Source organism: Hyaena hyaena, unplaced genomic scaffold (genome assembly GCF_003009895.1).
Source record: "Hyaena hyaena isolate Hyena2069 unplaced genomic scaffold, ASM300989v1 scaffold_456, whole genome shotgun sequence".
Taxonomy (NCBI): Eukaryota; Metazoa; Chordata; class Mammalia; order Carnivora; family Hyaenidae; genus Hyaena; species Hyaena hyaena.
This window is the reverse complement of record NW_024081087.1, coordinates 188,350-215,895: the sequence shown is the minus strand read 5'-3', so window position 1 is coordinate 215,895 and position 27,546 is coordinate 188,350. Positions and strand designations below refer to the sequence as shown.

Here is a 27,546-nt window from a genome sequence, read left to right as displayed (position 1 = left end):
TGATATTATAAGACATCTTTATTCCCACAGTGCGCTTCAGCCCCATTAGTCACAATTGCAACAATAAAAGCAACTCCTCAGAATTGAGAAAGACAGAGAGATGAATAATTCAATAATGCTGAAGGCCATCAACATAATCAAAATTCCCTAGAACAGAAGAAAGAAAAAAAAAAGAATCATAGTATTAGCACAATAATGATTATTCTGATGACAGGTAGAAATGTCCAGGTCAAAAAAGCCCTCCCATATGTCTCGAGTGGATCTGATGCTTATGAAGTTAATTAGGGGAAGATCATGAGAATATACAGCTATTTTAACACAGCACAGGACAGCCTATTATTTTCTTAGAGAAAGTCGTACAAAACAATATATGTTCTGTATTATATGCAGGAAATGCTCTATTTCATAAATATATACAGGTACCCAAAAAAATGATGTCAAAAAAGCGGTCTGTTGAAGGAGACAGATTAAGACATAGGAAAAAAATAGAAGCAAAAATAGAAAAAGAAAGTAAGTAGAGGGGAGAAACCCTACAGACCCAGAAAAAAGAGGAACATGTAGAAAAAGGCGTATAGAACAAAGCATGGGCTAATAGTACCATCTTCTGTTCTTTTTATAACTGCCAGAGACCTTTAAAATGCTTTGTATCTTGGCATCAAAGAGCATGAACAGGATATACACTTTGTTAGGAGCCCAGAGGCGGGACACACAGGTGTTGTGCCAGTGAAAGTTTGTGAAGATCATAGGGCTGACATTCTGTTCTGCAAGTCTGTCTACATGTTTTGAGGATATGTTGAAAACCTTGTTTATTTTAGAGTCACATGGTTTTTATTTTATTTATTTATTTATTTTTAATGTTTATTTATATTAGAGAAAGAGTGCATGAGCAGGGGAGGGGTAGAGAGAGATGGAGACAGAATCTGAAGCAGGCTCCAGGTTCTGAGCTGTCAGTCCAAAGCGGGGCTTGAACCCATGAGCCGTGAGATCATGACCTGAGCTGTAGTTGGACACTTAACCGACAGAGCCACCCAGGCACCCCAGGCACCCCTCTTTTTTGTTTCTCAGTAGCATCCTGTTGTTTGAATAATCAGTTTCTTTAGCCACTCTGTTGTTGATAGACATTTGAACTGTTTCTGGTTTTTACTATTAGAATAGGTTTTCTATAAATATTTTTATATTTCTTGTTGAGACATAAAATAGGCCTGATTAATTTTGATAAAAACTACCAAATAGTTTTCCAACGTGGTTCGGTCATTTTACATTCCCACCAAAAATGTATAAGATTTCTATTTGCTTTGCATTTCTGCCAACATTTGGTTTTTCCAGTCCTTGTAATTAAAGTCATTCTGATGTGATACAAATATTGGGTTTTGAATTTGCATTTCTCTCATAACTAATAATGTTGAGCAAATCTTTTCATGCTTACTGGCCATTGGCAGGTCTTTCTTTGTGAAGTGCTTGTTCAAATCCTACTCTTTTTTTTCTTTTTTTTGTCTTTTTATTATTGATTTTCAGGAGTGCTTAATATCTTCTGGATATGGGTCTTCAGTCAGAGAGATGTATTGAGGAGATTAACTCCCATTCTGTGCCTTGCCTTTTCATTTACTTTTTTAAAAAATTGAGTTATAATTGGTACATAACCCTGTGTAAGTTTAGGGTATACAATATGTTGATTGATAGACTTAAATATTGCAGTATGATCCCCGCCTGGTTAGCTAATACTTCCATCATGTCACCTAATTGTCAATATATTTTTTTGTGGTGAGAACATTTAAGATCTAATCTCTTTGCGACATTAAAGTATATAATACCGTATTGTTAACAGAAATGACATTGCTGTGCATTAGACCTCCAGAGCTTATTCATCTTCTAGCTGAAGTTTGAACTCTTTGACAGACATCTGTCCGAATTCTCTACCTCACAGTGCCTGGTAACTACCATTCCACTCTCCATTTTCATGAAGTTGCCCTTTCAAAACTCCCCACATAAGAGATAACATACAGTATTTGTCTTCCTCCATCAAGTCAGATGGAGATTTCACTTAGCATAATGTCTTCAGATTCCATTCATGTTGTTACAAATAGGTGGATTTCCTTCTTTCTCATCACTGAATAATATCCCATTGTAAGTGTACCACATAAATATCTGTTGATGGACATCTTGCTGGTTTCCATGTTTTGACTATTGTAAATAAGCTGCAGTGAATATGAAGGTGCTCATATCTTTTGGAGTTAGTGTTTTCTTTTCCTTCTTATACATACTCAGAAGTGGATTTACTGGATCACTTAGTAGTTTTATTTTTAATTTTTTGAGGACCCTCTGTATTGTTTTCCATGGTGGCTGCACCAATTTACATTCCCACCACCAGTGTACAAGGGGTCCCTTTTCTCCACAGCCTCACTGACTCTTGTTATTTCATGCATTTTAGATAATAGCCTTCTAACAGATGTGAGGTGATATTTCATTGTGGTTTTGATTTGCATTTCCCTGATGACTCATGATATTGAATACCTTTTCATGTACTCGTTGGTCTTATGTATATCTTCCTTAGAAAATGTCTATCCTAAAATTTGTATGGAACCACAAAAGACCCTGAATAGCCAAAGTAATATTGAAGAAGAAAACCAAAACGGGAGGCATCACCATCCCAGACTTTAGCCTCTACTACAAAGCTGTCATCATCAAGACAGTATGGTATTGGCACAAAAATAGACACTTAGATGAATGGAATAGAACAGAGAACTCAGAATTGGACCCAAAAATGTACAGCCAACTAATCTTTGACAAAGCAGGAAAGAGTATCCAATGGAAAAAAGACAGCCTCTTTAACAGATGGTGCTGGGAGAACTGGACAGCAACATGCAGAAGAATGAAAGTAGATCATTTTCTCACACCATACACAAAAATAAACTCAAAATGGATAAAGGACCTGAATGTGAGACAGGAAACCATCAAACCCCTAGAGGAGAAAGCAGGAAACAACCTCCTTGACCTCAACCGCAGCTTGACACATCCCCAAAGGCAAGGGAATCAAGAACAAAAATGAACTATTGGGTCTTCATCAAGATTAAATGCTTCTGCAAGGCAAAGGAAACAATCCATTAAACTAATAGGCAACCTAGGCAACCGATGGAATGGGTAAAGGTAGTTGCAAATGACCTATCAGATAAAGGGCTAGTATCCAAAATCTCTAAGGAACTCATCAAACTCCACACCCGAAAAACAAACAATCCAGTGAAGAAATGGGCAAAAGATATGAACAGACACTTCTCCAAAGAGGACATCCAGATGGCCAACAGATGGATGAAACGATGCTCAGCATCCCTCCTCATCAGGGAAATACAAATCAAAACCACACTGAGATGCCACCTCACGCTGGTCAGAGTGGCTAAAATGAGCAAATCAGAAGACTCAAGATGCTGGCGAGGATGTGGAGAAACGGATACCCTCCTACACTACTGGTGGGAATGTAAACTGGTGCAGCCCTCTGGAAAACTGTGGAGGTTCCTCAAAAAATTAACAGTAGAACTCCCCTGTGACCCAGCAATAGCACTGCTAGGAATTTACCCAAGGGATACAGGAGTGCTGATGCATAGGGACACATGTACCCCAATGTTCATAGCAGCACTCTCAACAATAGCCAACACGTGGAAAGAGCCTAAGTGTCCATCAACGGACGAATGGATCAAGAAGATATGGTTCATCTATACAATGGAATACTACATGGCAATGAGAAAGAATGAAATCTGGCCATGTGTAGCAACATGGGTGGACCTTGAGGGTGTTATGCTGAGTGAAATGAGTCAGGCAGAGAAGGACAGATACCATATATTTGCACGTATAGGAGGATTAGGAAGAACTTAACGGAGGACCATGGGGGAGAAGGGGAAAAATAGTGGGGGAGAGGGAGGGAGGCAAACCATGAGAGACTCTTGAATGCCAAGGACAAACCGAGGGCTGATGGGGTGGAGGAGAGGGGAAGGGGGTGCTGGGCATGGAGGAGGACACTTCTGGGGATGAGCACTGGGTGTTATATGGAAACCAACTTGATAATAAACTATTTAAAAAAGAAAAAAAAGAAAAAAAAAGAAAAATGTCTATTCAGATCCTCTGCCCATATTTTAATGTTTTCTTTCTTTCTTTTTTTTTTTTTTTTTTGCTATTGGGTTGTACAATCTCTTTATATATTTTGCATATTGGCCCCTTATTAGATATATGACTTGTAAGTATTTTCTTCTATTCCATAGGCTGCATTTTCATTTTATTGATGGTTTCCTTTGTTCTGCAGAAACTTTTTATTTTGATGCAGCCCCACTTGTTTATTTTGCTTTTAGTGCTTTTGCTTAGGGTATCAAATCCACCATCATTGTCAAGGCTGCTATCAGAGAGTTTACTACCTATGTTTTCTTCTGGGAGTTTTATGGTTTTAGGTCTTAATATTCAAGTCTTTAATCTATTTTGAGTTGATTTTTATGTATGGTGTAAGATAGTGGTTTAGTTACATTTCTTTGTATGTGGCTGTGTAACTTTCCTAATAATCATTTTTTGGAGACACTGTCCTTTCCCCATCATATATTCTTGGCTCCTTTGTGTAAATTAATTGATCGTATACACATACGTCTATTTCTGGACTCTATTCATTCCGCTGGCCTGTGTGCCTGTTTGTCTACCTTACCATGTTTGATAACTACAGCTTTGTAGTACATTTGAAATTAAGAAATGTGATGCCTTCCGCTTTGTTTTCCTTTCTCAAGATTGCTATTTGGGCTCTTTTGTGGTTCTGTACAAATTTTAGGATTAGTTTTTATTTCTGAGAAAAATGTCATTGACATTTTAGTGGGGACTGCATTGAATCTGCAGATTGCTTTGGGTAGTATGGACATTTTAACAATATTAACCCTTCCAAACCATGAACAGGGGATATCTTCCCATTTATTTGTGCCTTCAGTGTCTTTCATCAATGTCGTCAAGATCTTTTACCTCCTTGATTAAATTATTCCTAGGTACTTTATCTTTTTTGATGCAATTGCAGATGAGATTTCTTAATTTCCTTCTCATAGATCTTTATTAGTATATAGAAATGCAGCTGATCTTTATATATTATTTGGATCCTGCAATCTTACTGAATTCATTTTATTAGTTCTAATACTTTTTTGGCGGAGTCTTTAGGGTCTATGAAAAATATGTCATCTGCAAACACATTTTTACTTCTTCCTTTCTGATTTGGGTGCTTTCTCTTCTTTTCCTTTCCCTTCTCTTCCCTCCCCTTCACTCCCCTTCTTTTCTTTTCATTTTTTTTTCCCCTTTTTTCCCCACAGTTGCTCTGGCTAGGATTTCTTGTACTTCATTGAATAGAAGTGTTAAGAGTAGGCATCCTTGTCGGGTTCCTGTGGGCTTGCCATATATGGCCTTTATTATGTTGAGATACGTTTCTTTATCTCAGTGTATTGAGAATTTAAATTAAATTTAAATTTTTCATGTTGAATTTTGTCGAAGTCTTTTTTCCATCTATTGAGATGGTCATGTGATTTTCACTCTTCATTATGTTATTGTGGTCTGTCATATTGACTGATTTGTGTATGTTGAACCTTGTGACCATGGAATAAATACCACTTGATGATAGTGTATGAGACTTTTAATATACTATTGAATTCAGTTTGCTAATAATGTGTTGAGGATTTTTATGTCTATATTCATCAGGAATATTGGCTGGGAACTTTCTTGTAGTGTACTTGTCTGCTTTTGGTGTGGGTATTCCTGGGCTTATAAAATGAATTTGGACACTTCTTCTTTTTAGCAGAGTTTAAGAAGGATTGATATTCATTCTTCTTTAAAAATGTTTGGTAGAATTCGCCAGTGAAGCCATCTGGTCCTGTATTTTTCTCTTTTGGGAGGTTTTTGATTACTGATTCAATATTCTTCAGGGCTAATTTGCCAATGCCAATTGTTTTCAGTTTGTACTGGTCTGATATCTTTATTTCAACTTTACTTTTAAAGAACATTTTCACTGGACATAGAATTCCAGGCGTTATTTTATCTCAGCACTTTAAAATATCATTCCACTGTCCTTTGGCCTCGATGAGCCCTCCAAGTGAAAAGTCAGTTGGAAGTTTACCTTTATTCCTTTGAATGGGATGTATTCACCTCCACCCCACCCCCAGCTTTCTTTTAGGTTTTGCTCTTTATCCCTTTCCCCCTCCCCTTGCCAGCAATTTAAGTATTGTGTGCTTACGTAGTTTTCCTTTATTTTTTAATTTTTTTATTTTTTGATTCCTGTCTTGTCTTCATCCCTTTTAGAAAATCACCAGCAATTCTCTGCAAGTATTGGCTTGCGCTGCATTTTCACTTTCTTGTCTTTTGGTTCCTCAGTTATATGTAAGGCACTTTATGTTCTAAAGGACAATGATATTTCATATCATTTTCTTCTCTTCAGGCATTAGTCTTTGTATTGTATACCGATTCTCTTCCTGGGTGCTTCTGATGTGTCTGATAGGCTGTTGACCCCATCTGTGGAGTGCTTAGTTTCCTTACCATACTTTCCAGTTCTACAAATTCTAATGGCTTTTTTCTAATAGGTGTCAATTTGCCTGCAAGATTCTCCAGTTTGTTCTTTCTTGAACATAATAGCCATCCATGTTCATTTTCATGACCCTACCATTGGGTCACCTCTGCGTGGTTTCTAACATTGATTATTTTGTTTTGTTTTTGTTTTTCAGATGTTCAGCCCTATCTTCTGGCATGAGTGGTTCTTTCTGCTTTGTTTTGTTTATACTTTTTAAAAAAAATTTTTTTAAATTTATTTCTAGGAGAGAGAGAGACAGCGTGAGCAGGGGAGGGTCAGAGAGAGAGGGAGACACAGACTCTGAAATAGGCTCCAGGCTCTGAGCNGGAGAGAGAGAGACAGCGTGAGCAGGGGAGGGTCAGAGAGAGAGGGAGACACAGACTCTGAAATAGGCTCCAGGCTCTGAGCTGGCAGTCAGCACATAGCCTGATGCGGGGCTCGAACCCACGAACCGCGAGATCATGACCTAAGTGAAAGTCGGATGCTTAACCGACTAAGCCACCCAAGCTTAAATGTAGTATACAAAAACTGGGACAAATTCTAAATTATGTTGTCTTCCTCTGGAGATGATGTAATTTTCTTCCATCAGACAGATTAGGGGAAGGTTACCTTGATCAGGATAATTAAAGGATGAATTTCAGTTTTGTGATGGCTGATCTGTTTCCTATATCCTTAGTTCTAGGGTGTAGTCTTTCTTCAGACGTGAACTTTGGGGCGGGGTGGTGGGGGGTTTACCAGACTCCACCACTGCTAACTCTGAACTATTTGTGTGTGTTCCCAGCACTGCAAGACTGCTGAGATCTTTTCTAGGCCTTTTAGCTTCTTAGCTTCGTATCAGCTTGGCTTTTGAGCTTTGCCTCCTACACATGGTAGGAGTCAGCAAGTAACTTGTGGAGGAAAGTGATGGAGAATTTTGGGTTTACTTCAATGTGTCCAGTTTTTACATGATCCTTGCACTTCAAATCCTGGCTGCCATGGTATCTTTCATGTGTATTGCAACAGCTGGACATTTTTTGAAATTTTAATAAGCCTTTAATAAAAGTGGTTTTCACTAGAGGAATGCCCTGATATAAATTACTCTGTCGTAACCATCATAAAAAAGGGTGTGTATATTTTATGAGTGTTTTCTGTAAACCAATCATTGGCTATTTTACTCCATTCTATTGTATGCATCATTTTTACTAACTTCTGCTCTTGTCATTATATATTAATTCCTTTAGTCTTCTTTCTTTGGGCTAGCTTTTCTGTCCTTTAATCACTGAGATTAATGTATGGACCATTGTTTTTCAAAGTTACATAATTTAGTATCTGTATTTCTAAGCTACGAATTGCCTTAAAGTATTCCTCTAACTTCTGCCCTCAAATTTTTGAGCTTTCATTTCAGAACATGTTTGGGTTTTTATTACAATTTTTTCTCTGATCTGGTAATTCCTTTGAAGCACACTTCTTAATATCCAACCACATAGGGGCTTTTGAAATTATTTTAAGTCATTGTTTATGGTTTTATTGCATAGGACATACACTGTGACTTCAGCCTTTGTTTTTAATTTGGAATTGTCATATTTACCAATATATAGTCATTTTGGTTTGGTTTGGTTAGTATGTGTTACAAAAATGGGTATTCTGTTGATTGGTGGTGTAGTAGACAGACTACATCTGTTAGCTCTAGTTGTTTACTTTTGATGACACCATTAAGTTTTAAAACATATCAGAATCTATTAAAGTTCTTCAAACCTTCTCCCTCTTCTCAGGGAAAACTCAGGCCCTTAGCAAACACAAATAACAAAACCATGGTTTGCCCCTTTCTATACTTACATGTTCATTTTGTCTGGTATTTTAAATACTTTATTTTTACTCTCACTGTTTATTATGATTGCTATATTACACCAGTAGCCTTCACTCATATTTGCCCACATGTTTATCACATTCTTTGTTTTTCCTTCCTTTTTGTGTCTCCTTGTGCTATTATTTTCTTTGTACTTGGAGTTCATTCTTCATTATTCCTTTCATGACGCTCTGCAGAAGGGAAGCTCAATTTTTGTATCTCTGAAGAGACTTTATTTCACTTCATTTTTGTAAGATGTTTTAATGCGCCATAAATGGTTCGCTATTGGTTGGTATTTTGTTTGTTTGTTTGTTTGTTTCAGAACACTGAAGCTATTGTTCAGTCTTTGGCTTTTATTGTTGCTTTTGAGAAGTTAACTGCTAGTCCAGTGGCTTCTACTTTTTCCTTGTGGTAATTTTCATAGTCTTTAGTTTTGGTTAAGATTACTGAGAATTGATCATGAAAAGAAACCATGATTGAAAAATAACTGTACTTCGACCCAGCAAATTGATAAACTGCACCAAATATGCAAGACCAAATATCTAAGTTCAGGGTTTTAACATTAGGTTCCTCAGAGCCTTATGTTCAGGGTAAGACCACAGAGAAATGTTTTAGTGTTAATTCCGTGTGAATTAATGTTTTCCAAAAATCAGACCACTGACTGTCCCTGGAACTATTCTCATTTGCAAATCCAACCGGATCCTTTCCAGACTACTGTTACTATCCCCTAAAGTTACCTTGTGACTACTCCAGCTGATGAAATCCTAAAAATGCCCTTTTCTGTTTCCCCCTATTATGTTGGAGACCCTATGCTCTCCTTGGATTAGCAAATTTAATACATTCAGCCTTTAACTATCCTTGACTTTCCTGGTAGTCGTTGAAGGTGCCAGACAGTCACAGAGACCCCAAGAGAGGTCTAGGCAGACCTCTCACCATTTTGGTTCTGATCCTTTGGCTCATTTAGTACCTCTTCCACTGAATCTGTTTGAGCAACCCTGTCCAGGGTTTGCACGTCCATGTTGGTGAGGGGCGCCTGGCACTTATTTACTGAATAGAGTTTATTTGTCCTAGAAATCAGGTCTCCCAGGACTTTTTCATTATCTCTTCACATTTATTCTTGTTTACTTTTTCCTTGGTGGGGGAGGGCATGGGGAGGAAAAAGATGGTCTGCCAAAGCTTTGCCACTAACCATCCTATTTGCCCATCTGCCTTTTGTCTATATTTTTGTGTATCTATAAGAATAAATCATGGGGTGGCTCAGTTGGCTAAGCGTCTGACTTCAGCTCAGGTCATGATCTCACTGTTCATAAGTTTGAGCCCTGAGTCTGGCTCTGTGCTGACAGCTCAGAGCCTGGAGCCTGCTTTGGATTCTGTCTACATTCTCTCTGCCCCTCCTTACTCGCACTTTTATGTGTCTCTCTCTCTCAAAAATAAACATTAAAAAAAAAAAGAATAAATCTTAGGGAAGGAATTATTATAGATTTAAAATTCTGTCTCCTTATTCAGCCACCAAGACTAATGAGAAAAGGTCTTTTTGACCAGCACCCATTCTAGGACCAATTATCTTGGATTGCTCAGTAAAATCTTGTAAAAGATTTTAAAAGAATCTTGCTCTGTAAAATCTTGACAAGACCTTTTCCAGTCTTGTCTATGTGTAGGAAATTGGTTGTAGGAGAAACTCTTCTTCATATATTCCACCTGTTGGAGGCTGCTGATCTCTTGTATCAGCAGATGGGTAGATTTCCCAAGGCCCTCGCTATCCCTGATATCGTCTGGTATCCTCATAGCTTCCTGGTAATCATTGACGAAATCCTTAGAAATTGATTCTGTGTTATATCTCAGTGAATCATATGACTTCTTTTCTGGTAACTCTGATTATATAATAAATTTGTTATCCCCTGCCCCCCCCCCCCCCCCCCCCCCCCCCCCCCCCCCCCCCCGCAACAAATGTGGATTACTTCCATCGCCAGCCAGCTAATCATTTTTGTGTCACCTTAGGTAAGGGATTGGTTATTTTGGAAATACTACCAGGGAAAGAGTATACTTGAGTCTTTTTTGCATGCAATCTTATGAAAACCTCCACCACCACCACCACCACCACTACCACATTTATTACAGATACCACACTATAGTCCTCTAGAAACTTTACAGAAGCAAATTATCTAAAAGATTAGGACAGCTGGGGTGCCTGGGTGGCTCAGTCAGTTAAGCGTCTGATTTCGGCTGAGGTCATGATCTCACAGTTCATGGGTTTGAGCCCTGTGTTGGGCTCTGTGCTGACAGCTAGCTCAGAGCGTGGAGTCTGTTTCGGATTCTGTATTTCCCTCTGTCTCTGACCCTCCCCTGTTCATGCTGTCTCTCTCTCCTTCAGAAATAAATAAAACATTTTAAAAAATGATTAGGACAGTTAATGCACAGGTAGCCCTGTGCGCCTCAGAATTAGGAACTAGACTGCATCCTACACTCAAGATGACCAGAAGAAAAGTACACCTCCTTCAAAATGACAGATGCCATTGATGGTGATGGGCTTATCATCTTGGCTGTTTTATATCCTCTGTGCTAGTTCAAGGTTTTAGATTATTGGTAGACAACCCTACATACACAGTACTACCATGGCAGCCTTCCTTGAATATTAGTATTGTCATGTTCCTTCATTCACTCAGACTGACACTAAGGGACAAACTCCTGAAACTGACCCAAGAGGAAATAGAAAATCTAAATATACTGACAGCAATTTTAAAAACTTCCCACAAATAAAAGCCCAGACCCAAGAGACTGTGCCAGTGAGTCTTCCAAATGTTTACAGAAAATCTGGTATCATTTTCCACAAAATTTACCAAAAAGTATAAGAGAAAGGAATATTTTCCAACTAATTCTATAATGCCAATATTAACCAGACACAGAACACAAAGACATCACAAGGAAAGGCCTATATTGACTATAGGCCAATATCTCTTATAAATATAGATGCAAAAATCTTTAACAAGGTACTAGAAAACTGAATCTGATAACATTTATAAAGGATTATACACCATGACTGAGTGGGATTTATCCCAGAAATGTAAGGTTTAAGACAAAAAAGTCAATCAATGCAATACAGCATAATAATAGAATAAAGGACAAAGTCCACATGATTGTCTCAATAGATCAAGAAAAAGCATTTCACTAAATTCAACACACAACAAACTAGGAAGAGGAAAAAACATATTCAATCTGACAAAGTCCATATAAGAAACCCTCAGCCAACATCATACCTAATGGTGAAAAACTGCATGCTTTCCTTCTAAGCACAGGAGAAAGATGAGGAAGGATGTCTGCTCTTGCAACATCCACACTTTACTTTTTTTAAATGTTTTTATTTTGTTTTTCAGAGAGAGAGACAGAGTGTGGGCAGGGGAGGGGCAGAGAGAAGAAGATGAATCTGAAATATGCTTCAGGCTCTGAGCTGTCAGCACAGAGCCCAACATGGGGCTTGAACTCATGAGCTGCCAGATCATGACCTGAGCTGAAGTCTGATCCTTAGCTGACTGAGTCATCCAGGCGCCCCACCATATTTTACTCCTGTAAGGACTCCCTTTTCCTTAGGTGATTATTTTCCAGCTTTCTCTGAAAATTTTGAAGGGTCTTGTTGACTGTTTTCTCTTTCCCTGTAGATTTACATATTTTACATTCCCCTAAACTAATATTAGTGGTGTTTTGGAAAGATCAGAAATAAATGCCTATTTTCAATATACACCATGTTTTATCAGAAGTCCAGTCTAACTATTAAAGCCAAAACCAAAACCATGAAGACTTTCCACTCATGATTCTAATGTACATCTAGGGCTATGAATACCACCATTCTTCCCATTTCTTCTTATAACACTCTATCTTTAATATTATACTCATTGGCATATGCTTTACCTTCTCTACTTATCTGTGAAATCTTAAAGGTGGGGGTCGTAATGTGTTTATTTTTCTATTCCACAATGCCTGGTATACCTATAAGATACTATTTTTTCTGTAAATGTTTGTAAATAAAACACATGTGTCTATAATGTTATTTAGATTTTGCTGATGGGGTACTAATACATCTTTATGATTACCCCCATTATCCCTTACTGTAAAAATGCAGCATACTTACAATGAATAGGGTAGTAATGGCCTGACACTGACTATTTGTGTTAACATAGCCACAAAAGTAGTTTTGATCTAGAATGAGACCAAAGGTGATGAGAATGATTCCAGCTGTTGCTCCCAAGGCACTAAGAGAATTCATTACTTGGGTCATCTTCACCTGAAAGAGATGAAGAACATAACACGCCGGCTATAGACAAAGCACTGGTGGGGAGACTCAAGAGAGGGTGTTAGTCACAGTCTTGCAATGCCGCTAAGCAGCTGTGTGATCATATGTGAGATGCTTCATTCCTTTGGGCTTCAGGCTCTCAGCCTGAATAATGGGATCCAGTGAGCTTTGAATAGTCCTTCTGTCTTCCATGATCTGCACCCAAGTTAACTCCCACTTAGTTGGGAAAGGGGTGCACAGCGAACAAAAGAGGTACTTAGGTGTTGTCTCATTGTATTGCATTTTGGTGCTCTGGTTAAAGTCATGACCTAGTTACATTTTTGTTTCATGACTCTAACAAAACATTGTATTTCTTTGCAATTTTTAGTTCTTCCTACAACTTCAAACCTACAGGGGACATCCTGGGCTGGAAATAATTTATTGGCTTGTTAATTAATGTCTCGCATTTTTTATTCTTTGAGAAAAGTAAAAATATTCTACTCCTCATTTATCTGTAAGTTAAAATCTTGCACTCATTAACACTGTATTATTTATTTTGAACTTCTCCTTATAAAGGTTTAATTAGGTTGTCTTCACGATATGCCTGTCATGTGAATTAATAAATGAGTGCCTGTTGAAATGTCTGGCAGGAGGTGGCACCAAAAATACTTACAAAAAGAATGAATGAGTGTGTCACTGGAATACTGCGGCCCATTTTACCATTTTGGGTATTTATTCTATGTTTCAGTGTTTTCATAAATAAGAAACTGGATGACCTAGAAAACTCTTCTGGCACCAGGGGCACCTGGGTGGCTTGGTTAGGTAGGTGTCCAACTTCAGCTCAGGTAATGATCTCGCAGTTTGTGGGTTTAAGTCCTGCGTTGGGCTCTGTGCTGACAGCTCAGAGCCCGGAGCCTGCTTCAGATTCTGTGTTCCCCTCTCTTTCTGTCCTTCCCCCACTTGGACTCTATGTCTCTCTCTCTCAAAAAAATTAACACTAAAAATTTTTAAAAAAGAAAAAGAAAACTCTTCTGGCAGTAGTGTTTTATGATTCTCTGGACAAAATAAAACCCCAAAAGCCATTGATTGGTATCAGCACTTGACAGTTTGTGGAATTATTGTGGTTTAATGATTCTCCAAATTCATTTTCAAGCCTAGACTTAATTATTTCAATGCTATACATTTTTAGGAAAGGAGAAATCTAACTCACCAGACTTGCTGTGGTTTTTCTTTCCAGTGCAACTAGGAAGGCTCCAGAATTAATGAACTATTAAAAAGAATAAATATCTTAGTGGTGGGCTTGTTTAGCTGATGCTCAAGAGGTCTCAGAGAATAGACCTCAAAGTGTTTGTTGTATATGCCTTCCTAATTCATACAATCCTCAAAGCAGCTAGCAGGATGAGATGCCTCAGATGATTGTCCACAAATAATTAGTGGACACAATACTGAACTAGAAATTAGCTTTAGTCTTAACTACCTATTTGAACATGAGATTTTTTTTTAATTTTGCTGGGCTTTGGTTTTCTCATCCATCTTCCTTTTATAGCTGTTGTGTACTCAGCTTTGGTATCATGACACACTGGTGTCAAATCAGTTCACAGCCAATAAGATCAGATTCTGTCATCCTTTTAAGAAACATCCTTCATGCCCACTTGCAAACCAGTGTGTTCTCTCAGCTAATAGACTGAGCATTCTGAAAAAAAATCCCCAGGATTTTCATGGAGGTAAATTGTATGTGGTAGCATCATTGCCTAGTAGAAACTTCAGATGGGATGACAGCACACCCGTTCTTAAGTTCCTTGTCCCACTGCCTGATATTTCTTCAGCCTCATCTCTTACCCTCACTCTCTGTGCTGAACTCTTACAGGTCTCAGAGTAGAAAGCATACTCCCATACCTTGAGCCTTTTCCTCATGGTTCGCCTTTGGCATGCAGCAAGGTATCCCTACCCCTAACACCCAACCATTCCCCGCTCCCTTCCTCTGTGTGTGCCCTCCCCCTGATTAACCACTGGTCCTTTAAAACTCCCTCAAGCTGGAAGTATCCCTGGGCAACCTCCCCTCCTTGCTGTGGGTGCCCTTCCTCTAGAGACAGCTTGAGTGTCTGTTATCACTCATCACACCATATGGCAATTATCTGACTCTCTACTTGGGAGACTCTGAGACTGAGAACTGCTTTTTCTATGAATTCCCACACACTGTCTATTCTCTGGCACTATACAAGGTCCAAAAATAATATTTATCGAATGTTATGAAATTGGATTAAATAAATTTCTCTGTGCAGCTCAAAGATACATCTGAGAAGCCTTCCCTGTTTCTTTACTTCTCTAAAGAGTCCACTGATCTTTCATCTCCACTTTCGTGAGCACTTTCTACACCTCTGTGGTATTATTAGTCATAGTACCCTGAAATGACCTGTTTACATGTTTGCTTTCATGGTAAACTGAGAGTCCTTTGAAGGAAGCGCCCATGTATTATTATTTTTGTTTGCTTATTGCCCCCCCCCGCTCCAGATTAATTGAGATATATTTGACATGCAGTGCTGTTTAGGACATACAGCATCATGATATGTGTTAAATATAGTGTGAAATGATTACAATAAGTTTACTTGACATCGATGATCTCATATAGTTACAACCCCCCAAAAAAAGAAAAAAAAAGAGGAAAAATAGCATTTTTCTTTGTGATAAGAACTCTTAGAATTGACTCTCTTAAAAACATATCATATAGCAATGTTGACTATAGTCATCCTATCATACATTGGTCTTATAACTGGAAGTTATATTTATTTATCTTATAACTGGAAGTTTGTGCATTTTGACCACCTCCCTCCATCCCTTCTCTCCTCACTCTCTGCCCCTGGTAACCTTAAATCTGAGCTCTCTTTCTGTGAGTTTTTAAAAAATTCTAAATATAAGCGACATTGTGTAGTATTTGTCTTTCCCTGTCTAACTTCTTTCACATAACACAATGCCCTCAAAGTCTAACCATGTTATTGCAAGTGGCAGAATTTTCTTGGTATTTTTATGGTTAAATAATACACACACACACACACACACACACACACGTACACATATATATACTTCTTTATCCATTCATCTGTTGATTGACACTTAAGTTGTTTCCATATCTTGGCTTTTTTGAATAATGCTTCTATAGACATGGCGGTGCAGATATATTTTTAACATAGTGTTTTCATTTCTTTTGGATATATTTCCAGAAGTGGAATTTCTGGATCATAGAGTAGTTCTATTTTTAATTTTTTGAAGAAACTATACTATCTTTCATAGTGAGGGTCCCTGTATTGTTAACTTTTGGATCCTCATTGCCTTCCTCTATATATCTGGTCTATAAAGATGGCAACTCATTTTGAATGAATGAATGGATAAATAACATCAGGACCCAAGGAAATGTTCGCAAAGGTACTTCAAAGCCCAATGATGGAACATCAGCAACTCTAATGAATTAATGGGGAAATAATTTCAACAGTTGATTTTTATTTTAACTTTTCAAAGCATACCATACAACTGAATGCAGCTCACTTTGTAATTAAGAACTCCCTAGTGTTCCTGTTGACATGGCCTCAAATTGAACTCAATTGCCTATACTCACCAAAACAGAGCTCCAGAATGGATATCCTGAAATAAATATAAAGGGGAACCTTGGGTATGGGTTTTCAAGGGTGAAAAGAAAAATGACTCCAAAAGAAAAGTTCATCAGTCCAAACAGGATCTGGATAGCCTGTAAATAGAGGAAAAAGTCATGGTAAGGAGAAAGCCAAATGGTAGGTTCCCGTTTCAAAAATGTGCACGATCCTCTTTTGGTTAAGAGGATTTGGCAATTACTTTCCTTATAAATAAGGGGAGGATAGTAGAAGCTCTTTTATAATGCTCCCTGTCTCCCCTCTTCCCCGCCCCCGCCATTTATGGCTCATATAAGATGCTACATTGAAATATGGTTTTTAATATTATCATTTTATTATTTCTAAATTATGTATTTATTCTTCTCAATGAGAGAAAGTAGATTGTGGTTATTTCTGTAACCCCCATAGTACTTAACATAATTTTTTACACATAGTTCAAACCATATTTGTTAAAGTAATATGAACTCTTTATTGGAAGTTTGAGTACCATTATATCTGAATAGAAGCAGAAGCAGTTTAGACTGTTGGCCCTTTCTGGCATGTCAGCAGGCCCTCTTTCTCTACTTTTTTGGTTTTTTTTTCTGGAAAAAAAATCATTTTTTTCCAATTTTCCATTCTTGAAGGCTTGGGATTGAAAAGACAAATAATTCATAAGTGGGGATGAGCACTGGGTGTTATATGGAAACCAACTTGACAATCAACTATTTGTAAAAAAAATAATAATAAAATAAAATTTAGGGAAAAAAAGATACAGGCACTATCACAGCCTCAAACATACTGAATCACATTATCTGAAAGGAGGATTGGTAAATCAAAAATAATTAATGTTCAAGAAATGGATAGGTCAGTGGATAGATGAGCATTTATAGTATTAAGGGGATTTTCTGCAAAAGCCCCACATATAAAAATACCATATCATGTTATCAAAATGAATTCTGAGTTCTGAGTGAGAAAATATAAAACTGTAGAACTCAGTACATATAGAACATGATCTATTGACTTCTACTTGATTTTCTTTTCCTTTTCTCTGAACTTGACTAGGAAAAAACTCCTTGTTGGTCATTTTGGAGATTTTTACTTTCAACTGTGACCTTGAAGAGCCCAGAGGATTATTTTCCTCTCCATAGAAATTTGTACATAGTTGGTTTAGGAATGTGATGCATACTTCCTGAATTGAATGGAAATAAAAGTTGGGATTAGCCTCTACCTTGAAACATTGCACCACCAGGTATTTTTTTCCCTTTCTTCTTCTCCCAAGCCCCATCTTAGTTCAGGCTTCTGAACAAAGTAATAGAACCCGTAACACCCTGCTGGGGTGGCTGATTAAGCCCCTGGTTCATTGACTGGGTGGCTTATAAACAACAGAAATGTATTTCTTATGATCCTGGAGGCTGAAAGTTTAACACCAGGGTGCTACACGGTTGGGTCCTGAAGTAGACCCCTCTGGGTTATAGGCTGGCAACTTCTCTTTTGTAACTTCACCTGGTTGAAAGAGAGCTGGCTGCCTCTCTGACCTCTTCTTATAAAGGCACTAATTCCCCTTATGAGAGTTTACTATCATGAACTAATTACCCCCAAAAGGTCCCACATCTAAGCACCATTACATTGGAATTATGGTTCCAACTATGAATTTTGGAAAACACAAACATTCAGTCCATAACACACCCTCAGTAGAGTATACTTAGGGCAAATCTTACTTACCCCTAAGATTTTCATTTTTGTGGTAAGTGATTTTGGAAAAGGGCTGCTAGATTCATAGACTGTAAGCTCCGGTGACTGAAATTCTGGAGCAGTGATCTCCGGAGGAAATAACAGAAACACAGGATTGTGTGAAGAAGTTGAATCCATGATGGTGTAGTTGATATTTTAAAATGAAAAAATGTTCTTGTTGATACTTTCATCTAGACCATGTTCTTCTCCTGTACCAAGGCTGTCTGGAGCACTGGTATTGTATGCTTTGTCTTGGAATTATAGAACCATAGAGTCATAGAGTCATGGAATCTCAGGGCTGGTTGAGATCTCAAGGTTAGTGAGTAAAATCCCCAGGACCTGCCCAGTAGTCCTAGTGCAGTCAGGAACTCACCGTGACCTTGGACAAGTCATGCCCGTCTCTTGGTTTCAGCCTCCATATATGCACATTGATCAGGCTGGGCTAGATGATCTGTGAGGACATTTTCCTTTCCAAATAAAGGAGTATTATGGACATTAATTCTAGTCCTCTTTCATCAGGAGGTCAGGTACTCAGAATTAATTAGTAATCCACCTCTCGAAGTATATAGTGTCTATTCAGGTTGTCACTTTGTTTTTGCCACTTATTTTATTAGCTTTAGCTGTGAACAAACCCCCTCAACACTGAGAGGTGTCGAGTAACTACCATTTGATTTTGCTTCCAATTCTGTGTGTAATGTGAGTGGTCTTACTGGTCTGGTCGAGCCCAACTCTTATCTGCCAGGTTTTCTCTGCATCTGTGGTCAACCACTGGGGTCACCAAAGCTAGGTGATTTAGTGCAGCCTCAGTCACTTAGCTGGCAGTTGGCAGACTCTTGGTTCTTAACTCGCAGATGTTTTCTTAACTTCTGCAAAATCATGTGTGCTAATCTCTCATTGACTTAAGCAAACTGCAGGGACAACTTATATTTAAGGGTAAGGAAACAGACTCCATTCCTTCATGGGAAGATCTGTACTGTCATATTGCAAGGACATTGATGAAGGGGGGAGAAAAATTGTACTCATTTATACACTTTCCCTTGTCATCCTCTGGTGTTTCCTTTTTTTTCCTTCTATTTCTTTCTTTTTTTTTTTTTTTTACAGTTTATTTATTTTGAGAGAGGCAGAGAGGGAGAGAACACGAACAGCAGAGGGATAGAGAAAGAGGAAGAGAGAGAGAATCCTAAGCAGACTCTGCACTGTCAGTGCACAGCCTGATTTGGGGCTCAAACTCACAAACTGTGAGATCATGACCTGAGCGGAAATCAAGGGTCAGTTGCCTAACCGACTGAGCGACCCAGGCGCCTCTGGTGTTTCCTAATAAGATCAAGTCTCCCTAAATTGAAAATCCTGATGTGACAGCCTCTAGCCACTTGGCAGTTATTACATACTAAAGTACTAATCCCCTTACAGTTTTTTTTTTTTGAATTTACTTTCTTGCATTCAGTTTTCCGGAACATGGAATCCTAATGGTGATCTTCCTTTATGGAATCTTTTGAGAGTCTCATGCTCTACTGAGTGAGCTGGCTGGCTGACTGTGGAAATCCTTTGATACTGGATTAGTGGTCTCTGAATTAAGCAAACTCTATTCCAGTACACTTCGTAATATACCTTTTCATTCTCATTACTCATGTTGTAGCTTTCCTCTAAACCTTTTCCAATTTCTCTCTCTCTCTCTCTCTCTCAGCATGGTGATTAGGCCAGTGCTATAATAGCCATGAAATGGTAGAAAGATAACCTGAAGTTTTGATTATGTTTAATTCATGCAAGCGAATTCTGGAGATGCAGTTCTGAAAGTCTCAACCCCTGGAACATAAAAACCTAGAATTAATTCCCAGGCTTTTATTTACTGTGTATGAAGTCTTGGCTAAGTGCATATTAACTTACATATTCCTATTAAGTTACTATTCATTAAAATATTGCATCTTTTATCTAAAATTGAGAATAAAAATTGTTACCTTATAGGGCTTTTGTAGGTGAATTATAAAACATCTGGCAGATAGTGGATTCTAAATAAATTGTAATTATAAGAATAGTAGCAATTAGCCTTATTTTTCATTATTGCTATTTTAATCATGGCGGCTAAATGCTTTGTTTTGCTTTATGTTTGCATTATTTCCGAAGTTTATTTTGGTTGATTATTTATCAGCTAAGTGTTCAATGTATTTTTGTGAGCTTAACTATAGGAACTTTAGAAATGGCCAGGAGTTATTTTACCTCATTTCTACATTTCAGGGTGGCCATGGAATGCCATGGCCCTCCTGATAATAAAGCACCTAGGCCCTTCAGCACATGAATAAGACAAATTTGTGCCCTGCCTTTCTTTTTTCCCATATCTTTCAATTTCTTTATTTTCCAAACTGCCAAAACCTCCACTTTCCGTGAGAAATGCTCAAGCTTTAAAGTGGTTTATGGAATAATATATAATATCCCTGTATCCCTCAATGTTCCCAAATCAAGCTTCATTTGAAGCCTCTTACTGCTGGCTTTTCCAGGGACATTACAATGATCCAAGCGACCCACCTTCTCTGATTCACAGTTACTGTGTCAGGTCTCTCATTCCCTCAGCTGCCCTAGTTCCTGTGCTAGAAAGTTCCACGAAAGGGCCCCTGTGCTCTTTCTCTTATCCCTTCCTTTCTGTAGCTGAAGCTCAACTTTGCTCTTAAATTTCTTGTCTTTCTCTCTGTTGCAAAATCATCCCCTTTTTAAAGATCCATATTCAAACTCTAGATAGTAGCAGCCAACTCCTGTGACTAGATGTCAATCCCTTGGGCATTTCCAGATCCTCTAGTTTCCTCTTGCTCTTTAAATTACAGAGATCTCATCCCGTGAATGATGGTAAAACCTAATGTCCCTCCCAGATATATCTCAGAATCCAATTACCCAGCTGGATATGAGGGAAGGGGATTATTTTAACCAGGGACTAAGGGGCAAATAAAATCATTGCCCAGAACATCATATAAGTAAAAACATACAATATATCAGAAACTAAAAAGAAAGCCCTTAGTCAGAAAGTAAGAAGGATACTGAAATGTAGGGTTTCTTTCTTTTTATATTTTATATTATTTATTTTTTTAGAGAGAGAGTGCAAACAGGAAAGGGGCAGAGGGATGGAGGGAGGGACAGAGAGAGCGAGAGAGTCCCAAGCAGGCTCCATGCTCAGCATTGGGCCGGTTGCGGGGCTCCATCCCACGACCCTGGGATCATGACCTGAGCCTAAAACAAGAGTTGGACACTCAACAACTGAGCCACCCAGGTGCCCCTGAAATGTAGGATTTCTTAAACCAGTAATACAGTAAGTATATCTAACAGAGAAGCTCACGGATGACAAACACTGTGTTCCAACCTTTCAAAGATAAACTTTTCTCATATTTCCCTCTATCATATGAGCAGACAACCAAAAATAACTCGAAATAATGAGGAAATGTGAAATATAGAAACTGAAAGGAAGAAAAGTCAGACTAAAGAGAAGAAAACTTGGCAAAAAAAATCCATTAATATACTCAGAAATGTAGGAAGAAATATTGCATCCATGAAATGGGAAGAGAACACAATACAGTGGAAACAGAGAACAAATAGATCTCTTGAAAATGAAAATAAGCATTGTCTGGGTGGCTTGGTCGGTTAAGCACCTGATTCTTGTTTTGGCTCAGGTCATGATCTCACGTGTTCATCGGATTGAGCCCCATTTTGGGCTCTGTGCTGACAGCATGGAGTCTGCTTGGGATTCTCTCTCCCCCTCTCTCTCTCTACTCCTTCTCTACTCACGGGTACTTTGTCATGCTCTTTCTCTCTCTCCTCTCTCAAGAAATAAGTAAACCTTAAAAAAAAAGAAAGAAAAGAAAACTGATAGCCAAAAAGAACATCTCAGTAAAAGTGTTGAGATGTTAAGTAGAGAAAATTAACTAGAATGTAGGGGGAAAAAAGATCAAGGTAATGTAAAATAAAGAAAATATAATAGTAATAATAATAATAATAATATGGCTAGTTCAGGGCATTCAATAGCAGCTACAGAAAGAGAAAAGAGAAAAAACAGGAGAAAATCACTTTAAATTTTACAATTAAATACTCAGAAGAACTGATGAAAATAGAGCCACATGAATAAATTTCAGTACAGTTGGTGCAAACAAAACACCCTTTAAGATTCCAAGAGGGAAAAAAACCCGAGTCACACCTAAAGGGCGAGAAAGCAGAATGGCTTTGGACTTTTCAAAGCAATTGAATTGAGAAGACAATGAAGACTTAAACTTTCAGAAGAAAGAGCTGTTCTATTAAAGAATTTTATAGCTAAGACAAACCACCAAACTTTCGAAGATACCTAAATTGAAACATTTTCAGACATACACAGTTTCCAAATTTGATCTTCCATGTGCTTTTTCTCACAGGGCCGCTGGAAACATGGAAGGGTGTTCAAACTCATCAGCCATTTGGGAAAATGTAAATTAAAGCCACAAAAATAATATCACTACAAATTTATTAGAACAGTTAAAACAGAAAAGTGATAATACTAAATGCTAGTGTAGATGCAGAAGCAACCTAAGGATCCATAGAAAGATGAATGGGTAAAGAAGATACGGTGTGTGTGTGTACACAAACATACCCGCATACACAAATACTAGGAAGCCATAAAAAGTGAGATGAGATCTTACCATTTGTAACAACATGGATGGACCTAGAAGGTCTAATTATGCTAAGTGAGATAAGAGCGAGACAGACAAATACCATACGATTTCACTCATATGTGGAATTTAAAAAACAAATGTACAAACAAAGTAGAATCAGACCTATAAATACAGAGAACAAACTGATGGTTGCCAGAAGGAAGGGGGTGAGGGGGACAGGAAATGAGTGAAAGGGAGCAAGAGAAACAGGCTTCCAGTTACAAAATGAGTAAGTCATGGGAATAGAAGGCATAGCATAAGGAACATAGTCCTTGATACTGTAACCTTGTTGTATGGTGGCAGATGGTGGCTGTATTTGTGGTGAGCGCAGCATAACATATAGAGAAGTTGAATCACTGTGTCACATGCCTGAATGTAATGTCACATTGTATATCAACTATACTCAAGTAGAAAAATTTTTTAATCAATAAATGTGTTATACCCATATATGGCAAAAGAGTGGAAAAGTTGACTGAAGTGTTTTGTTTTGTTTTGTTTTGTTTTGTTTTTCATAGCAAAGGAGGATAAGAGAGAAATAGGTAAAATATAAAGAAAGGCTGTTTGAAAACTCCAGAGATAATAGAAAAGAGATTTGGGGATGACAGCAGTGTTCCAGTCATGGAGGGTGAGTAGGCTGGGTTTCTCCAGTAGAAGTTCCTTCAAAGTGATAAAATTGATATGATTTGTAATATGGATCAGTGTATTAAGAAATTTAGAAAACTGGGGAGTTTGAAGTTGAAAAAGGAGTAAAGAAGAAAAAAAGCAAGCAAGCAAGAAAAGAACACCATTCCAAAGGAAAATACACTGCAGGAGAAAGAATAGTTTATTAAGTGGCTCAGTTCTGGTGGCATATATAGTTATAAAGAGATAAATAACGCATGTCTCTGTGCCCAAACTATGAGTTTACAGAGAGAATGGAGGATGGGGAACAATTATGTGTGTCAGCATGGTGGGGGGCGGGGGTTGGAAAGAGGAAAGTAAGTTAAATTTTGATCTCCCACAATGAGGAGATCAGGGCTTCTTAACTTTCTTCACATAAAGGCAATCACAGAAAATGATATGTGTCTGGTGCATGGCTGAATTTAGAGGTATTTAGCTCCACATGGAGCTACTTGTTCCTCAAGATAATTTTGTATGACTCGTTATTTTTAAAACCATGTGAATATAGAACTGTGGTTATTGGAACCCTAGAAAATGACTACTTTGGTTGCATGTGTGACAGGTCAAGTTCATAAAGCAAAAGGAAGAATAGTGTATCAACATATATTGAATCATCTTTCTTCTTCCTTAATTGTGCATCAGGGATGTGATTGGAAGAATTATGGCACCCAAGAAAATTCCATGCCCTAATTCCCAGGACTGTGAATGTGAGACAGGATACCACACCCCAAAATAGGTTACCTTGAATGGCAAAAGGAACTTTACTAGGGAGATCATCCTAGATTATTTGAGTGGGTCCAGTGTAATCTTGGGACCCCTTATAACTACAAGCAGGAGAAGTTTGAGAAGGATTTGACAAATATTGGTTGGGCTGCAGATGGAGGGGGCCACATGAGAAGAAATGGAGGTGGCTTCTAGGAGCAGAGGCCAGCCCCCAGCTGGAAGCCAGCAAGGAAACAGGGTCCTCTAACCTCAGAATTGAGGAGCTGGGTTCTTCCAGTAAGTCTTCCAACTTGTGGAGGATCCCACCTCTCAGGACCACAAACCTGGCCAGTACTCTAAGTTTAGCCAAGCAAGCCTCTGAGCAAATAATCTAACCAGGCTGTTTACGACTTCTGACGTACAGAGACAGCTAATAAATTTGTGCTTTTTTAAGAAGCTACGTGTGTGGTAATGTGTTACACATCAATCGCTAATACGAGGAGGGAAAGGTAAGGCTGTTACCGTTTCGAAAGGTTTCTTTTCCTTAGTGGTTCTATTACTCCGAGTAGGCTAACCTCTATGACAAATAATTCCATGCTTGCTTTGGCCTCATACCATAACAGTTTTCTCTTTTGGGTCACAGTCCAACTGAATGTTCAGCAATGGACCTAATTATGCTGTTATTTATGGACTGGGCTCAGATATTCACACATCTTAGCATCGTCTGGGTCCTGGAGTCTCTGCATCTGGCCAGTACAAGAGGGAGGAGAGACTATGAAAAAAAAAATACAGGGGTTTGAAGGGCCACACCTAGGGATGGTGAACATGGCCTCACTGACATTCCATTGGTGGTTACCTTGTCACCTACTCAGATCCCTCTCACCTGCTGTCATCCATAAGTGGGAAATTTAATCTGGCAAATGACAGTGTAAGCAGTCAGCTCATTTTCCCCCCACGGTCTTGGGAAACTGTAGGTATAAGGTAGTATTTGAAAATCAACTCTTCCCGAAGGACAAATACCATATGTTTGCACGTATAGGAGGATTAGGAGGAACTTGACAGAGGACCAAGGGGGAGAAGAAGGGCGGAAATGGTGGGGGAAAGGGAGAGAGGCAAACCATGAGAGACTCTTGAATGCTGACAAAAACTGAGGACTGATGGATGTGGGGGGGAGGGGGGGATGGGCATGAAGGAGGGCACTTTGGGGATGAGCACTGAGTGTTATGTAGAAACTAATTTGACAATAAACTATTTGTAAAAAAAAAAATAAATAAATAAAGTCACCCTCAATTGGTTGGAAAAAAAAAAAAAAAGAAAATCAACTCTTCCCAATTTTACCAAAACAAACCTAACCTAAGTTAGGAGTAAGATAGTTAAAAAAAATAAAAATAAAAACAAAAAAAACACACACAAAATTAGATTTCCTTTAAGTACATCATCAGTGCTCTGGCTCCCTAAAGCCTTTTCACCCTGTCTTATAAAGAGCCACTTCATACATTTCCATTCCTTTATTGGCTCCTAAACACATTTGATTTTGTCAGCTCTAGACTCAAACTCACTGATGGGACAGTACAAGGTATCTCAAAAAGGAGAGCTATGGGAGAGATTGCCTTTGAAAAGCAGAGAAAAGTGGAATTCTTGCAGAATGGAAAGTTGCATCTGGGCCCCAGGGGGCATTCAGGACTTCTGACTTGCTCCCTAGAATCCTTCTCGGTGGGATGGAAAAACCCCTCAGAGGATGATTTTGAACGTTCTTCCATTTTTACATTGTAAGTCCAGACCCTAGACACTGTATTTTTGCGATTTTGGAAAAAGATCCTATATTCCAAATGTGGTACAGAAGCATCAAATTCACAGGACACTTAGGGTCTAATATGAACCAAAACAATGAGCTTCTCAGTGGCAAGTGGTGTGGAGCAGCCACTGTGACAGGGATCACCCCTCCAAGGACTTATACTATTTTAAGACCTCAAGACCTTATGGTGCATAGTGCATCAATGTGTGTGTGTGTGTGTGTGTGTGTGTGTGTGTGTGTGTGTGTGTTGGATGGGTATGGAGAAAAATGGGCAAAACTGACTGCATGAGTTGGAGTCTCAAAGAATATGATGAAGAATTGCAAATATCTATTTCTTGAACACTCGAGTTTGTGGACTGAAACACATCACATAAGCACCATGTAAACATGTGCTAATAGGGGGGGGATTTGTTGGTATTATTCAGAGTCAGTTGAATACAACTCTACCCTTCCACAGCCTCTCTTTCTCTTCCTTTTGTCTCTCTGCAGAAGGGGATCCCTCCCCTCCATGCCTATGCCACCTGTTTTACCTCTCCCAGTTCACAATCACACACCTCTGGCCCACCTGGTTGTCCCTGTGGGCCCCTGGAGACATCTCTGTCACTCTGCAGCCCAGACTCTTGGAATTCTAAGTCCTCTGACCTCAATACTGCTGTTTGAAGGACAAGGTAAGTTCGGGTCCCCCTACTTCTCCACCATGTTGGATTCCTCTCCAGAATTAGTTGAATACAAAGTGGCAACCATTTAGGAACTAGAGGCCACTTCAGGTAGGGACCCGACCAAGGTTGAACCTCCTTGGGAAGCTTGGGAGGCTAATCCTTACTACAGAGGTGAAGGCAACAAGAAGCAGATTGCCAGTCGCTCTGGCTCTGTGCCTCATTCTGGTACACATAACTTCACTCGCCTCTAGGTGGAGAGTTTATGTTTTTAAAAATGACTGAATGCCTTTTAAAAAAGACGTGAAAGCAAGTCTTTTGTGTGGGATTCTTATGAAGACACAGATAATGACACAGTACGGGGTGACTCAGAGGATGGGAGAGAACTACAAAAGTGTGTGAGATTTCAGAAAAGAAGGAAGTTGGAGAGAGAACCCTGGAAATATTTATCGTAGACTTTCTGAAATGGGAAGAAAAATGCAGAAGCCAACAAGTGAGATAAAGAGAAAGGAGGGTTACCAGGTCCAAATGTATCAAAGAAGTTGAGGAGAAAAAGATTGAAAAAATGTTTTTAGATATGGAGGATTCAGGGTAACTGATGGCTTTTCACCAGAAAATTTGGCCATCAAAGGTCAATTTTCTTTGACCATTGAGGATGAAATTATATGTCATGAGAGTTGTTAAATTAGAAGCGAGTACAGGGCTATGGAGGGGAGCAGAAGTTCACTGAGTATATCATGGTCTGTCCTACATTCTGTTATGACATCTTCATCCCTGCCCTTCCCTGCCTCCTACTTCCCTGTCTCTAAATACACTTTATTCTCTCCCTCTCCATTACATTCTGTACTCATTGCCATATTATGCCTCATTAATAACTAGGCAAACTTAGAATATATATCCTCAACATAGATATGCAGAGCAGGGAGTAAATTGGGTGATTGGAATCAGCAAACCAGGGGAGTGGCGGGATTGGTTTTTATTTCCCACAGATTCTTTTGGTTCTTGCGCCTTTTGAGAGCCTACACAGACTTCCTTCTGGTTGACTTACTGAGCCCCTGTAATACACAAGAGTG

General features: G+C 38.7%; 1 protein-coding gene across 1 annotated transcript; it reads right to left on the bottom strand.

Annotated features, from left to right (window-relative positions):
- On the bottom strand, positions 1-18,243 carry MS4A5 (membrane spanning 4-domains A5). Its single transcript, XM_039253589.1, has 5 exons — positions 17,994-18,243; positions 16,262-16,390; positions 13,862-13,918; positions 12,511-12,663; positions 1-147 (listed from the first exon to the last, which is right to left on the bottom strand). Exons 1-5 carry the CDS (start codon positions 18,138-18,140, stop codon positions 46-48), a joined length of 588 nt encoding a protein of 195 aa, XP_039109520.1. The 5' UTR covers positions 18,141-18,243; the 3' UTR covers positions 1-45.
- Between the last annotated feature and the right edge of the window lie 9,303 nt (positions 18,244-27,546).